Source organism: Nannobrachium achirus (genome assembly GCF_963921795.1).
Source record: "Nannobrachium achirus genome assembly, chromosome: 22".
NCBI lineage: Eukaryota > Metazoa > Chordata > Actinopteri > Myctophiformes > Myctophidae > Nannobrachium > Nannobrachium achirus.
The window spans coordinates 7067577-7086314 of record NC_137829.1 but is presented as its reverse complement, the minus strand read 5'-3'; the positions used below and the strand labels follow the sequence as shown (position 1 = coordinate 7086314).

General features: G+C 41.8%; 1 protein-coding gene across 1 annotated transcript in view; it reads right to left on the bottom strand.

Annotated features, from left to right (window-relative positions):
• Positions 1 to 14051, bottom strand: part of fgf14 (fibroblast growth factor 14) — a gene marked incomplete at both ends in the record, with an annotated part of 199963 nt that extends 185912 nt beyond the window's left edge. Inside the window, one exon of the mRNA XM_080753745.1 lies at positions 13838 to 14051. Coding sequence (XP_080609871.1) covers positions 13838 to 14048 — 211 coding nt within the window. The remainder of the gene's footprint in view (positions 1 to 13837) is intronic.
• Between the last annotated feature and the right edge of the window lie 4687 nt (positions 14052 to 18738).

The following is an 18738-nucleotide window of genomic DNA, read 5'->3' as shown; positions in this document are numbered from 1 at the left end:
TTGCACTAGCAGAGCTGGAGTGCTAGGCTATCCAAAGTGGACACATCGACTGTTCAGTCACTCCTGGACTATATGCATGGATCGTTATGCGCGCGGATCGCGCACGCGAAACGCACGGGGAGATCGATGCTCGGCCAAAACCACCACTCTATCCCAACGGAGATCGAGAAAATCACGGTGAGCTAATGACCTGGGGAAAAAAAAGAAAAGAAAAAACAACGGCGCTGTCCAAGAAGGAGGGGCGGCGGGCTCATGTTTATAAACATAATATTATGTCTCAGATCACAATACAATAATAGAAATTTCACGGCTAATCTACCAACCACCATTCTATTTTGGCTGGCAAACTTCAATGGAAGCCCTTAAAAAATTCACTCAAAAGTTACTTTTCACAGTAACACATTACTTTTTGGTGTAAGTAATCAGTAAAGTAACTGAGTTACTTTTGAAATGAAGTAACTAGTAACGAGAAACTAGCACAACACTGAACATGACCTAGTGGTATCAGGTTTCAAAGGGGTAAATTACATTACATATGTTCAGCAGTTAGGGCGACAACTCTAAATGGGGCACAGTGTTTTACAGTAAAAGCATAGGACATTAAGACTAATATTTGTAGAATGAGCATTTATTGAGTGGGGTGTAATGGCACAGAGAAGGCTGACTGAGAGTCACCTTTCATCTACATCAATGCATCATGCAACACACACACACACACACACACACACACACACACACACACACACACACACACACACACACACACACACACACACACACACACACACACACACACACACACACACACACACACACTTATGAATGGAAGGTAATAGACAACCCAAATGTACAACACAGTACTTCGTATGACACGACATAACGAACCGTTTCGCCTTTACCTAAAGTATCATATTCATTACATACAACCTTGAGGGGGACGGAACCCAGCATCCCGGGATGGCTGGCCATCACAGTTGTACTGGCCAGAGTCACCTTTGGAGGCACTCAGACTATACACAGTACAGTACAGTACAGAGTACTCTTACGGTTCCATTTTTAAACTTGCAGAGTTAAATTAACACAGGATTTGTGGTGTAGTGCTAGGGGCTTTTAAGCCGTGACATCATTTTGTAGGCAGAGGAGAACTCTGCCCCCAGAGCATTTTCTGTCCCTCGATAATTTCAACAGATCCGAGACAAAACTAACGACTAAAGTATAATTCTAACACTTTCCTTTCAACAACAAAGAGAAGAAAAATGTGTAAATAGTAAAAATAGTAAAAAGATTCACGGAAACTGGGGGCAGAAATTCTCCTCTGCCTACAAAATGATGTCATACTTAACAGCCCCTGCTAGTAAAAATCTAATTTTACTGTGCACTGTGTTGTGGGGGAATGTAAATTTGAATGCTTAATTTATACACTGTTTTACGACAAAGCATAAATCAAGGCTTTAGGTTGAGACCCTCAACTCAACCCTTTCATCCACCACTGAACTACTATATGCCCTCTCTCTCTCTCTCTCTCTCTCTTTCTCTCTCATATTCCATCACTCCATTTAAATCTCCGCTAATCTGTATGTAAACTTGATTGTGTCTCAGAAGGAGAAGGGGAATGGAAGCCAGGAACTTGAATCTCATCAGCCCTGCAGGTCATATTTCTCAAGAGCAGGACAGGGACAGTCCAAATTAATTCACTGTGTAGAGTGATGATGTTCACAGCCATCAGCATCCTCATCGTCCTCATCCTTGCCCTCATCCTCATCATCATCATCATGTAGAATCAGATTAAAATGTGACTTGTTGACCTGTGACTAGGGATGGGACGATATGAACATTTCATATGACGATTATTGTAAAAAAATAAATCGCGATTAACGATATTTTCGCGACATTCAAAATCCATTATCCTGGGCTGGAACATATGCTAAAAAATGTCTTATCTACAAGCTCACAACGCATCGCATTGTGACGCGTTGTGAGCTTATCTATCGGCTATTCTTTGGCAAAGCCATTTGATAAAGTGAAAAAAAAGACTGTATCAAGTACGTATATTATAAGTAGTCTACCTTTTACAAATTATAGAGGCAAATAAAAGGTGAATTGATCCCAGTGCATGTGTATGACGGAGGACGATATCAAGATAAATTAAATCTCCACGATACGATTATCGTGAGTTTTTTTTCCTCCACAATAAACGATAATATCGCTTATCGGCCCATCCCTACCTGTGACATTCCAGATCCATAATTTCGTCCCTGTACCTGCGGTCTCTCCTATTTGTCTTCATTGTTTTGTAAGGATAACGAAAATGCACCTACTGCGCTTTTAACCACAATATGCCCCATTTCATTTTTGGATAAGTGCCATGCCCAAAATAGGGACGTAAGGTTGAAAGTAGTTAATCGTCAAACGCTCATTACTGGGATAAAATTGCCAGTGCATTTTACAAAGTACACTTTTATTAATGAGTGACCAGTGCAGTGGATGGTATCATTTGTATTACTCTTTCTAAACAGCTAATTCAAAAGACGCAAATAATACACAACACAGTTTATATGAGAGAACGGTTGCTGTGTTACCAGCAACAATCCTGCAGTTCATTATGCCATGGCTCTGTAGACGGACCAGCCATCTAGAAATGGTTTTGTCCGTCTGTCTGTGGAGTAACCTCCACCTAGGCCTATTTTTATTCAGTTTTTTCTCTTGCTTCGTTTTAACAATATAAATTCTTTAAATATTTCACTTTCATTTTATAATGGACGTCAATAGCAGTCGGATCTGTCTGGAAACATGCATGCCCATATATGGAGTCATGCGTCATTGATATGATATAGACTAGTCACGTGATGATGTCCGAGATACACATGGGAGCCACTCCGTTATTAGACCTGTATAGTTTGGAGGAAACATTGCAACATGCCCATTGGTGCATGGTTGGGAGATATTTTTAGACAAGCCTGGTATTATTCTAATTGTAGGAGTTGTAGTCTGAATCATCTCCAACCCCTTTAATTATACTGGTGTGTTTGGTTCTTGGATTGGATGTCTCTATTGGCACAAATTAACCAATTAAACGATGTACTTCATTGGCCGGAGTCCCATAAGGGGTCTATAATAACCTGCCTCATTTTAAACTCTAAAAACAAATCTGTGCCAGGAACAGCTGATCATCTACAAGCTCACAACCTGTCTCGTTGAAACACATGGTGAGATTGTAGATCTGCTATTTCTGAATAGAATGTTTACCCCAGAATGGGGACCCCCTATACTATAGAGTTTGTGTCTCTCCCCTTCTCCGCAGCCTCCACTGGCTCCCGGTTGCGGCCCGGACTGAATACAAAACACTGATGCTGACCTTCAAAGCAGCCAAAGGTATGGCTCCTCCATACCTCCAAAACCTGATCAACCCCTACACCCCCACCCGTTCACTTAGATCAGCTAACACAGGGATGCTGACAGAACCCTCGCTAAAAACTCCAGGGCAAAAATCCACTCGTCCGAGACAGTTTGCCCTCCTGGCCCCCAAGTTGTGGAATAAACTCCCTGTCGCACTTAGAACATTAAAACCAAAATTAATGACCATACATGAAGCTAGTTAGCATTTGTTTTTGTTTTTAGAACTTTGATTATATTGTGTTTTTTCTAGATAGATATACATTTGCATTTGTTATATTGTTGATGATGTACTGACATATTATCTTGTTTATTATTGTGATGTTATCTGCTTATTGTAAGTCGCTTTGGATTAAAAGCGTCTGCTAAATGCCTAAACTGTAAACTGTAAACTTTGTGTGATTAAACTAATTTATTATTGTGATGTTATCTGCTTATTGTAAATCGCTTTGGATTAAAAGCGTCTGCTAAATGCCTAAACTGTAAACTTTGTGTGATTAAACTAGTGCATGTCACAAATGAATTAGTCATATTATAAGGGATATTCTTAAAACGTAAATCATGCCTCTTCTCCTTTCTAAGTGTAACAACCATGGCTTGAAAAGATGACTTGAGATGTTCTGCTTTTACTCAGAGGTGAAATGCATAGAAAGAATATAATGACATTTTGGATAATCTCAGACACAAAAGAACGGTACGAGAATATTTCACACACAGGCTGCATAACTCTTATGACAGCCAAAATCCCATACCCTAGAATTATAATTACAGCTACCATAACACTTAAGATTTAGGATCAAGTCACTACTTTCCTGTCTTTTAGTTCAAATGCAAACAGGCTAAAATCAATTTTTTTCCACTGTATGTAAAATTCATAGCTCCAGATGCGAAATTGTATCCACATATTTTCCACCTATAGCTTTATCTGCACTGCACCTCAGAACAGTAGATTTGCCTTCCCAGAGTTCTGTGACTTCAGCAGCGTTCCAAGGTTGTGGCCTTCCAGTGGTCACTGCGGTTGGCCATTCTGGAGCAGCCAAACCTTTGCATCAAAACTGCTGAGCAGGGACACACGCTTCATACATGAACTACCAAGGGTGGGTCTCTGTTGCATGGGTGCGAGGTAGAGCACTGTGATCTAGTGTTAATAGATAGATAGATACCTTTATTATGCACCTTTATGGTTAACTCATTGACTGCCAAGGCCCGAGTTTCCCGAGTTATTACAGTAGTCCCAGGCTGCCACAGCCCGAGTTTCCCGAGTTGGAAGCCATTTTGAAAAAAAAGAAAAAAAAAAAAAAGAATTTCAACATTTTTTTTTATAAAAAAAAATCAAAAAATGCCTCAAATGTATTAGGCATGATCGCAATTGCGAAATTGCATGTTTAGCCCCATAACAAACACATCTTTCAAAATGTCAAAAATGGCTGTTTTGTCTGACTTTGAAGGCTTGTATCTCATGAATGCCTGAACGGATTTCCAAGCGGATTTTTGTTTGAAAGCTGTTAAAAAGTACTACACATATGGTGCATGATCTAGGCATGGGCGTGCACGATCCGTGCACTAAAAATTGATCCGTGCACTAGAAATTTAGGAAGGTGGCAGTGTTTGTTTTGTCTGACTTTGAAGGCTTCTATCTCATGAATGCCTGAACGGATTTCCAAGCGGATTTTTTTGTTTGAAAGCTGTTAAAAAGTACTACACATATGGTGCATATATGGTGCATGGGCGTGCACGATCCGTGCACTAAGAATTGATCCATGCACTAGAAATTTAAGAACGTGGCATCCTGGTACTTGGCGGCCATCTTGAAAAGGGCATTCAAAAGAGAGGAAGCATCAGCACTGCCGAGTTCTAGCCTTCTGAGGCTGTCACATACCATAGACTTGAGCTTCACGCGATAAGCTTTGAGCCACCGTCACGTGGGCGTCCCACGCATTCTGTGACCTGCAGTGTCACTCTACTGTCAGTGAGCTGCTATTGTGGAGGCCACCTGTGAACTATATATGTGTAATTATGGACCACAGCACTGTTATGGGCAGAAGCGCTGCATGAGATTAAAGGCCCACTTCACCTCTGGGACAACCAGATCTTATTTTATTGTTGTTTGGGACACGAGCAACACAATCCTGAGTTATTTTTTTGTGTTCAATCTGTGTTTGATGCATCATGCTGATCAGCATATGATGCAAAATGCATCACTAGTCATGCTGAAATACTAAAATATCTCAAAACACAGATTGAACACAAAAAATAACTCAGGATTGTGTTGATCGTGTCCCAAACAACAATAAAATAAGATCTAGTTGTCCCAGAGGTGAAGTTGGCCTTTAAGGTATAATATGGAGAGATGCATAAACATTGGCTATGTTTAGAATAGATATTCTACCATAGATGTAAATGCACGCAATCTGTCCATGTGTCTGTAGTTCGCGTATCTCGAGAACCGTCCAACCGTGCCTACATCAAACTTGCCACACGTCTGTTCCCATTTCAATTGCTTATCCTGTATGTACTCAGTGGTGTCCTTTAAGTATTGCGACTTCACCCATTTTCAAATTAATATAATTGGTCCTAAATAATGCTAAAAATAATTATGTCAGTGTTTTTCATTTATTTTTTATATATCTTTTTAATTTTAATTTTATTTGAACGTGAAACAATTTTGAGGTATTTCTACTTTACTGTAGTATTTTACCTTTTCTGTACTTGCCCAGGCATATGTTCACCATCTTTCGGGTCCTATCGTACGCTCATGCTCCACCTCCCAGACGCCGCGGGACAGGATGGGGCGCACCACCGGCATTAACCAGCCAGTAACTAACATTAACCAGTTTAGCCCTATTTAAACTTCGGCTATTTGAAAATAGGCTAGCCGATCTCCAAGCTACATCACGTTGCGATGCAATATGTTGTGAGCTTGTAGATCTTCTATTTTCAAAAACATTTTCTATACATTTTGGACATATTACTTCACTTTTACTTTTAGTATTTAAGTAGCCTATTTTTGGAGCCAAAAATGTTTTTGTTATCAATTGTCTTTATTCATCATATCACAAAAATAATCAATAAATAACGTAGCATACATAGATGCATCATGATTTTGTACTTTTACTCAAGTAAAATTTCAATTACACTGACTTATTTGGAACAGAGTAGGTCATGTTTACATTGCGGATACTTAAAGGAGCTATAGTCAACTTTTTCTTGAAAAACGGATGCTAAAATAAAAATAATGTTTCGAAAATATTTTATAAAAAAATAAGCTTCATATATGTGTTTCAATTAAAAAATGACCACAAAAAGCGGAAAAATAAAGATAAAATAATCATTTTGGCCCTTTGTTTACATTTTTCGGACCCTGTAAATGTAAACAAAGGACCAAAATGATTATGTTATCATTATTTTTCCGCTTTTTGTGGTCATTTTTTTATTGAAACACATATATGAAGCTTATTTTTTTATAAAATATTTTCGAAACATTATTTTTATTTTAGCATCCGTTTTTCAAGAAAAAGTTGACTATAGCTCCTTTAAGTAAAATATTTGAGTACTTTTTCCACCACTGATCACTTAACACTTACAGGACCTTTAAAGAGGTGGTGCCATAGTTTTGTACTTTTTCTGTTTTGTATGTGTCTATGGAGTGAACATTATTCTAAGGCCGGCTACAGACCTAAAGGCACAAAAACGAGTGCGTGTCGTGTGGGGGAGGCGGGGGGCAGGCACAGCGCAATGCATTCCGGATGGGAGTCGAGTGGTTTGAAGTCGAGTGCGAGTCGTGTGGTGTTGTGTGGTTGCGTCCAACTTGCTCACGACTCGCACAGAGACAGTTGTAGGCGAGCACTGGGGAGCAGACAAGCTGCACTTGATGAGACAGAAGGCAGGGTTCAGCTGCCAACCAATAGGAGAGAACCACCGTTCTGCGGCGAAACTGGGCAGAGCACACTTGTAGTCCACTACACTACAGTGCGTTGAGCCTTCGGTCTGCAGTGATCATCGCGCTGTCTCTCCTCTTCCCTCGTTCTCCTGGCCATTTCAAGCCGCTTCTCCCTCCTTCTCCTTCTCCTCGCCACCAACACCGCCAATACAAGCGCCCTTTTGCGTCCTCTAAACAACATTTTGCCCAACAGGTGTCACCAAGCAGCAGCAGTACTGTCCACCGACGCCAACTCCAAAAAGACTACACGCTCGAAATCCACTTACACTTCCACCTCTCGCTGGACGGCCCACGTCCGCAAAGCATTGTGGGAAATGTATTCTTTTTTGGAACAGACTTTCCAAACGGAACAGACTCGCACTGAACACAGAACGTTCCAGTCTGAGTGCGGCCTAATAGAACACCGGTGTGATTATAATGTGCAAATTTGCCTTCAATCAGGATAGAGTGGGGCCATCCTCCAATCATGGTTGAGTTATCCGCCCCCACTTGATCATGATTGGAGGAAGGCATCATGATTTTGTACATGATTTTAAAATCCTTACAATAGCCTGTTTCCTCCCCCTGCTCTTGTACCAGATAGCCTTAAAAGGATCCCTGGCTAGTAAGCCTTGTATGGCTAAAACAAAATAAAACAAAATAAAACATTTAAAACACAATCAATACAATATTCTCTTTATTTTAAAAATAGTTCATATTTTCATCCCATGGGGGAGCCATTGCAGCACTTTGGCGATTGGCGGAAACCTTGTCTGTCCAAAATGGAAAAATAACCTGTGTTGTTGCAATGGATCCATTGTAGTTATTATTTAGTCACAGCCTCTTATCAATACTTTTCATTGGTTCAATATTTAGAAAACCCTGACACACATTTAATCACTTTCTTTCTCAAAATGTTTCTATAATAGCGAAAATCAACAATGTGCAAGCTCACAGCGGGTTGTGAGCTTGTACATTATTATTATGTACATAAGTACTATGTGCTATTTTTGCTACTTATGTGTGACACTTGTATGACAAAGTAGGGCATTATTTTACGAAAAAACTAAAGGTTGAGAAATATGGAGGTACAAGGTACTCCATATTTCACTGTTCATATAATATCTTGGTGGTTGAAGAAGTACTCAAATGTTTTACTTAAAGGTGATACACCATGCATTTAAAAAGTATTTATGTCATATTGTTTATGTCCCAAAAACGGAAATCTGGACAGCCTGTTTTGAGAACCCGTGGGATGCTTTTAACCTCCGCCTTTCCAAAACCAGAGAAAGACACAATGGTCAGAAATGGAACTTTGTGAGGATAGAAGGTGCTAGTGGGACCCTTAATACTCACATTTAAAGTACCTCAAAATATGTATTTTCCTGCCAAATGATATTTAAGGCCATTGTCAAATTGGATGCATGACCCACTCAATTACTTCCTCAAAGCTTTACAATCACAAGTTAGTAGTCATTAATTTGACCAGTGCTTGTTCAGTGCATAGAGCTGGAGGGTATCATCCATCTCCATTCATTCCACTCAGCTACTTAATTGAATTATGAATAACGTTGTACTGTATGTTAATCAAAGAGACATGTACCCTTGCTGGGACATGACGATGAACATTTAAACGAGGCCAGCATCACTGGAAGCTCCAGAGTAGATCTCTGCGTGGGAATGTTTTCTTAATCCTACTCCTGCTAGATGTCTGACTATTACCACCTGTTCGGGCAATGTGTGTGTTCTGGTCCCACCTGCAGTTTATTTCTGACCACTAACTCCCGCTCTCTCAGCAAAGTGTAAAGTACCGCTTGCTCCTAGAGGATTTGCATTGGGACCCAAATGCAAACAGAAAGACAGAATGAGAGTGAGGCAGACCATTTCAGCACCATGGACAGAGACAGAGGCAGAGAGGGCTGGGCTAACGGTGGGATCAGTATTAAAGGTAGTGGAAGTGACACTTTATGGTAAAAATCAAGAACATATGTATGAAAAGGTTAAGGCTCTATATTCTGATAAAAATCATTGAATATATATGTTTGCTCAACACTCGTCTCTCCAGCTGTTTAACCAGTAAGACACCCTAAGGGCGAGAAGCGACCTCACCCTAAAGGTCGAGGACGCGCGCACATGGGCGCGCGCACATGGGTGCGTGCATATAGACGTGTGCACGCATCTGCCTGGGTGACAGCAGACGGCTGGGTGAGCACTGGTGCTTTGGCATGGGATTAACTTTGACCAAAAAATGCACAGACCTGGTTGGTTGTTTAAGTTTGACAAACTGTGGCCATATTTTCCCGAATATGGAGATGACTGACATCTGACATCATAGATATTGGATGTCATAGATCACATGAGACTGACACAATATGTCCATATATGGGCATTCCCAGATATGGGCTTAATATTGATGACATCAGGGATCTCCATATATGGGCATAAAAGGGAGAAGGACGGAATTCATTTGAAAGTGGGAATATTGATGACTTCAGGGATCCATACATGGGTATAAAAGGGATTGTATGATGTCAGACCAGACGTCATAGGTCTATGATGTCAGAGAAGGAAGGAATTCATTTGCAACATCAATGTGATGTCAGAACAGGTCAGCTATATACTTCTGCTGAGCTGGGATGAGGTGTCACACACTGTGACGTACGCACAGGATCTGGAGGTTTTTATAGTAAATGCGACCTACGGTCGTAAAAAATTGAAAACATTTTCAGGAGGGTCACTAATTTCATTAAATCAAGAGAGATTTAATTTAGTGTTCCAGTTCCAATTTTGTCTGCAAATTAAAATAATATTTTTAAATAAAACTTTTATTTCTCAAACACATTCTCCATTCTCCCGCTTTTTTAAAGTGTTAAATAAATCTTTATTCCTATAGCAATCACTGCAGGTATCATAATATAGAGGTTTGACCTTTTAACAATAAATAAATACACAAACACAAACACACCCACGCACACACACACACAACCTTTAATATGTGTTATTTGCGTTTAAATTACCTGTTTTGAACTTAAAGCTATACTGTGTAAGTTGCTCAACCAGTAGCGTTATAGCAAACCGCGGTCGCGTCTGCGTTTTTCGGCCGCTTTTCGCCGCGGACTGGGCCTTCAGACCACCGCGTCCGCCTCGCGAGTCACCCGCCTCGCCACGCATCCGTAGAGACAACGGCGTTGGGGAGTTACAGGCTAGACTTCTAGACCAGCGTAAACAAAGCTGTTGAAGCAAGCTATTTCCTGAAGACACGCAAGATGCACTGTGATTGGCCGGTAGTGTATCATGTGTGTATGATCTGCAATGTGATTGGCCAACGTATACACAACGTATACGGATGATGCAGATGACGTCATTTTGACGGGAAATCCCGCCCCTGTCACGGCTAAGTAGAAAATATATAAAGAAAAGGCTTTTGGTGCTGAAATTAACGGAGTGGGGGTTCTAAAACTTTAGCGATTTAATAGTTAGGACAATTTTAAGATATGTTTTATAAAAAAGTTACATAGTATAACTTTAATTTACCGCCGCCAATCCTTCTGGTTAGCACTACATCCGGACGAATGTACGGACCCACAGATAATCTTTGCCTACCCATTCCTGCCCCCAGCCAATTTAAAACCGCAAGAACATCCGGCCAATGGTGCCATTAGGCTTCTGGTCATCAGGCAGGGCTACTCTGACTCAGTGACATTTACAAAAAAGGGAAACGTTTGATCGGATCATTTTCAAGGCCTCCATGGAGTTTTTCTGGGGTGAGGTGTGTTTCCACCAGCACTTGAAGTGGAGTCTGCACGCTGACACATCACTTTGTGCCCCCAGGAAAGTGAGTAGTTCTGTTGCCTGCAGATACTTTGACCCAACATGTTCACATGCATCAAAACAACTCTTATAACATGGTGGGTGCTCTTTTCCAAAGCCTAAGACTTAAAGCATAGCATACAGACAGCATAGGCTTCTAATGGAAAGCCCCAAATGGGAACTGAACCCTTGACCCAAGCACTGTCAGTGTCATGTTGTACCCATTAAGCTACACAACAGCAGTACTATCTGACATATGACTTCCCTTTTAACAATGCATAGTCTGTTTGAAGATATGCTGGCTCTTGTAAAAGTCTGTACACATCTAAGGTTCGTGCCATTTTGTTTGCAACGTAACATTATTCTTGACATATAGCAGTTTTTGTCTCGATAAAAGTATTGTGTATTACAGCCTAGCTGGCCTATGTTGAAGCAAGTAGTTAAAAACGGATATTGTCTAAGCATCACACAAGCACACGTACACGTACACGCACACGCACACGCACACACACACACACACACACACAAATATTAGCCCACACAAGGCTATCTGCAAGTGCCATCTACTGGAGTAGAAGGTCCCTAAAGAAATTACACTTTCAAATGCATGGGGAGGCTTTGTAAGCATTGTGTGGAATACAATAAAAAAATGACTGAAATAGGTTATGGATTTCATTCATTGATACAACAGTTATTGGCTTAGTCTGTTAGTGCCCTCAGTTCTCTTGTGTTTCTAAAAATAGACCTCATTCGAGCACTATATTCAGTGTTTGATATGGGGCCTCACAGAACCTATTGAACCAGACCTTCCCATGAGAATTGTATTTTAAACCTTGTATGCATCTATAAGCACCTGTACAGCACCTTTTTACATAATGCCCGTTAATCTGCAGTTCTTTATGTTTAGTGTCCTGCATCAATCAAGAGGAGTTCTGTAGTGCACCCCATGGACACATTCTGCATCTGGGCCTAATAAATATGCTGTTCTATAAGCATTATAGTAGCCTATCTGCTGCTTCAGCACAAATGCTGACAATACTATGCGCACCTCATCCGCAGTTCAGGATAATTCAGTGATTAGCCTGAATGTGGGTGGGCTACTCTTATGAACGTCACGTGTCTGCTAAATTGCAAACATCTGACGGAGATTAATTGGCTGTACGGTGCTGATTGGGTTACACTGTCCCTTGAGCGCAACTTAAAGGGGAATACCACTCATTTTCAACATGGAACCATCTCATAATATACCTTAGAGCTGTAGTGTGGACATAAGAAAAAGTCTCCCTGTCTGTCTGTGTTGCCTAGAACTGGAATTGATTGTTGGGGTCATGTGATCGGTATACGGAAGGTGTACTGTACTCTTTGCCCCTACATTTTTTCTCTTATTTACACACAGCTCTAAAGTATATGGTTCAATGTTGAAAATGAGTGGTATTCCCCTTTAAGGAAGTTGGTGTTTTTGCTGCGGCTGCACAGAATTCTTCAGACCAGTTGCTGTTTTCCCGAGCCTATTGTGGCATTATTACATATATGTACAGAGGATACTGTTCATATTCATTGTTATATTAATAATCTCCATAATACTGTGTGTACACAATGTAAACAAGTTGTTTTAAGATACATGTTTTGGTCATTTCTTCATGCAATGTCAGCCAGGCAAACTAGCTAAGCTAGATGATGATCTACTATACTGCAGTGGAAAAACAGTGCTGCTGAGCACATCAACTTCAACCTAGAACACGAGGTAACAAGTAGCATGGGCTCCCTGCTGTCCACCACAGGGCTTCTCTTTATTTCCTACGACAGCCTGTTGAAATAAACATTGTTTGGTCCCTGAAGCACTACAATTATCTTGCAGGTGTAAACGGTAAAATACTGGCAAATGTGCAAGACTAAGTATTACTCTAAGGTAACTCAAGGCAGGCTACATTTCAGGCTGCATTTGCTTTTTGACTAAATACAATTTGGGTTGAAATAATTCCGAAGTGGATGATTTGCTTTCATGCTACAATTTGTTCATATGCCCAATTCACATTATCCTGGCCTATTGTACAGAATGCATGGACTCCTTGAATATAAAATGGTTCTATCCTCAATGCTCTGAGGCTATATGGTGGATATTGGCCTGTGTGGACACATGGAGAAGGACCTAAAAGAATAGATGTCTGTCTGTCTGTCTGTCTCCTCCAGCTGGCTTGTTTAAAACATATCGAGTAGCTTAACCGAGAACGACGAGAAGTGTTGCAGTCAGAGGGGGGAACGCTGCAGCAGCAAGCCCGAGAATTGAAAACCTGGTTATGGGGGAATCACGGTGGACGGATGAGCAAATAGCCATGCCTAATAGTTGCCTACTTGCCTAGATTTGATCCCGCTGGTCACTGGAGGCACTGATCTAAACATCTATCTGCGCGCTAGGCTATTTAAAAAAAGTTAGGAGGTCGTGGTGCTTTGGTGATGCAGGTGCTTTTTCTGTGTCTGTGCGCTGCGCGTACCCAAGCTTGGGCTCGCAGATAGTAGCTGCTGCACAGGATAAGTTGTTCCCCCCCTCCCCGCTGCCTCTGCATCCACTCGCTGCATAAATATGATTGCAGATCCATCACCCTGGTCCGTTACAACAAACAAACAAACAAACAAACGAATAACACAGATCCACACAACACCACAGCAGTTTGCATCCAAATGGAGATATAGGCATAATGGTGATTATTAGCTTACCACTTGGATTCTTGTTTTTCTTAAGACTCTTGCCACAAAGACACTGCAGCATATGCGTTCCTTTGCTGAAAATGTTCCAAAGAAACCACATTGATTTGGGCGAAGAGCAATCCAGTGGCTTAAACACCCAGGTATAGATGAGATCCTTGCGGTTGCATAATAATAACACAATTGGATCAGTTCTCCAAAGCAAAGCTACCAATTCTACCATAGAAAAATAGGTATATCCAAAGTCCTATATATGCGCTTTCATTCACGTGGCAAAAATATCCACTATCTGTCAGACTTCGTAATCAAGGTGTTTTTTTTTTTCTTCTTCTGGCGTATAAAGGATGCCAGCCTCAACTAGTAGTCGGTAATAGAAAATATACTCTATAAATTGCATGTGTCGCACCGGGAGGAGACGTGCGGCCAGTAAACAAACAGAACTAACGTGAAAACAGTGAAACACGGCGGATTTCCGAGGAGAAAATCATTGCCCATTTAGTTCATCACTCTGAGGAGAGGCGGGTGGATGATCTGCACAGCATCAAAAGCCAAGGGAGGATGCATCCTATGCACACTACACTGCTGCAATGATAGCCCCAACAAAACAACACATTGCCGGGGATCAAGTCCACTTGGGTTCTTGCTGAATAAACCAGCTGTGCCTGTGTGACGAGGTCAGTCAGATTCCAGCAGGCACAGTTTTCATATCTTTTAGCCTCCACTGCTGCAACGTTCTCTTAAAAGCCAGCTTTGGTTTCTTGGTGTCTGTCTGTTGTCCCGAAGCCTGGAGTAAAACGTTTCTCTTCTGGTGGGCTATTTGGTCAGTGTCTTCTTCACTACAACAACGCCACTGGCATCTCCAAAAGTACGGTGCGCCTGTATAAAAATATATTTGCATGAATTTCCCCTTCGCATCGGACCTCTGTTAGAAATAGACGGGAGGAGGAGGAGGGGTTAAATTGAAAGATTGGCTTTCCATTACGTAAACACGTGGTTTCTGCGCCGTCATATCACTGATGCTCTCGGAAATTATTATGATCAGACTGAGACAATATTGTCTAAGACAATTGACATTTCTTAGAAACAGTAGTAGCACTGTTTCCCAAGCACTGGGTCGGGACCCATGTGTGGGTCGCAGACACATTGTTATGGCTTAAAGGGTATGCTAGTTTGTGTTTCGTACATTTAGTTTTTAATTATAGGTCTACTTTTTTCAAAACTTTTTCAAAAGTGTTATATCTAGCTGTAGGCTATTCTTGAAATTATGTCTTGTTATAATATCGACAAAATTGTATGTGAAGCTCTGTTATGTTATGAAGTCACAGGTGCTTATATAGACTCACCTGTGATAGGTTGGGGGATGCTTGCGTGTCAAGTGATCTAAGCATTATTGAAGCTGCGCTGCAGAGTAGCCTACAGGCCACTTTTAACCGCACAGATTCGTCGACGATTCGGCGGCGGAAGGCGGCGGATAGCGTCGGTTGCCGAACGGGAGCTCATCGTCAGGTTTTCGGCAGCGGGTCGGGGACGTTATCGACCGAAAACTGGGAAACTGGACTTGCCCGGTTTTGTTGAGTCGGTCCCTTGCCCGTCGGCAGTGAAATGAGCCAACGAGAGCGGATAAAAGACAACACACAATCCGCTGGTAGCTATCTGTTTGGCATACATACTGTTTCCACACAGTCACAGAGGACACCGAGACAACACACTACACACAAATGAATAAAGTGGGCGCGAGTGAACTGCTTGCCTAGGGCGATGTAGTAGTTGCCCAATTGCTGCGCTCAGAGAGGTGCTTGATTGTATAATATCCACGTTTCAACTGGGTCCAGTTTGGTTTAGATTACCTCCTCTTTCAGCTGTGAAAAGCTGGATGTGTGCTTCAGCGTATGACGGTGCGTGTCAAGCATAGCAGACATACAAGCTCACAACGCTTCAAGTTCCGACATGTTGTGAGCTTGTAGCTCTGATATTTTCAATGCGCGACGTCACACGGAGGCAGAACGCTGAAGCAGCAACAAGCTGTTGTGAAAGTGTCAGATCATGATACAATTTTAAATGATTATGATTGGTTTTAAAGGTTGTTCTACTTTATCCAAATAATAATATAAATAATAGGCTTAATAACAGCATTTTCCGACAGCGACGGCATGCAGGGACGATCAACTATGGAGTGAAAATAGCCTTTCAGACTACTGCCACCTCCTGGTTTGGAATGGTATTTCATGCGATCTCTCCGCGCATGCGCACAATTGCATACAGTAAGTACAGTCGGCATACAGTCGGCAGACGAAGTTCTGTGCAGTTCTTTGCAGTCCTTTGCAAGTTCTTTGCAGTTCTTTGCAGTCCTTTGCAAGTTCTTTGCAGTCCTTTGCAGACTTTTTGGTGTGGAGAGGCCTTACAGGGCACTGTCTGCAACAGCTGACTTCCACAGCCTGGATAAATCATCAGAGCCTACACCAGGTGCACACTGAATCTGATGCATTACTATCATAATCTGAAAGGAGGACCACTATACAGTATGTAGGCTATGTAGGCCTACATTAGTCAGCAGGGTTTGACTTGCTGGGGGAGGGGGGGGGGGGCTGCTTCTGGTCAGACGGTCACCAGCACTTTCGCCTATAACATATTCGCCTACACGCATTTGGTCCTTTCGCCTGGCATTTTCGCCTTGGAGGAGAGTCTTTTCACCTACCTGTCTGAGCCATTTCGCCTACCCTCAATTCTGCTGTCAGATTGTCCATGTTTGCAAATTATCTCTTTGTCATTTAAATATTATGGTGACTGTGACAGTGGTGTCAAGTGAATCTAACAGTTTATTTGACATTTATTATTTACATCACATTTTATTCCTAAAAAATGGCAAAATAGTTGTATGCCTGTTGACAGGCAAGGTTGATTCTATAGGCTATTTAGGTGTAGCATATATCTTATATAGACCTATATAGGCTAATAGCCTACATATATATATTTTGTATAGCCTAATGTTAAAACAATATAGGCCTACAATACTGTTCATTTTACAATACTGTTCAATACTGCACCAAAGAATGTATAGTATCGAGACATGGATTAATTAATTATTTGGGCGCACCTGATTCCAATAGCTCTGTATTTATGTGATTACTATGGAGTGCATAGGATAGCCGTGTGTAGGTTTGACATGTAACACCACTGTCACAGTCACTATAATATTTAAATGACAAAGAGATAATATGAAAACATGGACAGTCTGACAGCAGAATTGAGGGTAGGCGAAATGGCTCAGACAGGTAGGTGAAAAGACTCTCCTCCAAGGCGAAAATGCCAGGCGAAAGGACCAAATGCGTGTAGGCGAATATGTTATAGGCGAATATGCCTGACACCGGTCAGACTGATTTACATAGGCCTATGCATTTCCTTTTGGGAAAGGTATAGACTATTGATCTGTCTTTGATATTTATGTTTGATAATATCACAATTAAAACATGTGTATTAACCACATTATCATTATCAATTATCTATGTAATGCTGGGCGCTACACTCCCTCTGCCAACTTGAGGAGACAACAAACTGACCACATGCTTCCTTCTATGCATAGCGGAAGGAACAATTCCAACCAGTTCCTTTCCCCTCCATCAGGCACCCTGGCTGGCCAGGGGTAGGCAGTGGATACCAGGATTACAGCATTTTTTGTGAGGGTATACCTACCCTATAGGAGACACAGGGAGAACATGCAAACTCCACACAGAAAGGCTTTTTTGCCAACCCCACCTAGGGTGTGGGCACTGATGACGCGGAGGAGAGAACACGCCCACAGTGTCCCCGGAGGGAATTGAACCCAGGACCTTGTAGCTGTGAGGTGACAGCGCTACCGACTACCACTTTTCTTTTTTTGTGCAAATCGACTCCAGGATGTCGCACAATGAAAAACAGCTTGACAATCTTCACATGGAAGTCAAGACTTTTCACTTTGAGAACCAGTGCCAGCCTAATCAGATACAACTAGAAAATGTGCTCCCCGGAGCACAGGTCTCTGCCAGGTATTGTGGGCCAGCAATGTTTGGAATGCACAAATCAGGATGGAATATGAAAAACCAGATGGCTCCGTCTTGATCACTTATAGAGATAATGTGTATGTGTGACAACTGTGTTTAAAACTGAGCACTCCTGGATGCTCAGCTCAGTTTCAGGATGGAATGTGAAAAATCTGAAAGACCCGTTTCGTTTAATGACTTTAAAGATACTGTGTACAGATTTGCGTGACAAAGTCTGTAGGAGTAGGAAATGTGTTGGCCCATGTGAAAGATTTGGGGCTCCAGGGAGTGTACAGTGTGCACGCAGCACACTGTACAGTTTCGCTGCGATCCAGCCAGCGGTGCCAGAGATTAGCTGTTCACAGATGGACACACAGACAGGGTGCAAAACATAGTCTCGGCCATGCCTTTGGCCTGGTGGAGACAGTGATTGCAATTTAAGGATTTCCTTGCAGACATACTGTATCTTGTGTTCCATTTTGTATGATAAGTTAACAAGTATAACCTCTGTTTTTGTAGGCTCTTCCCTGGGGACAGGAAGCTTGTTACTGTTACTCATGACTACGGTTTCTGCTGTGTGAATAGTTTCCCCTGCGGATGTGATGGTTTTCCATAACAGAATGAGGGAGGCAAACAGTGTACAGACAAATATACTGTCATACTGTCCGGACTGACATTCTCTCCACTCCAGATCAAATGGTGAAAATGAGATGCTGTGTAATTTTTCCGGCGCATTTCTGGGAAAATCTCGATATATTAGTCCGAGTAAGTAGGGGACTAGGGGTAGGGTTAGGTTTAGGGTTAGGGTTTAGGGTTAGCATTCACCAGCGTCGGCAGGTTAGCATTCACCAGCCTCTGACTAATGGGACGTTGGACTAATGACACATCGAAACAACG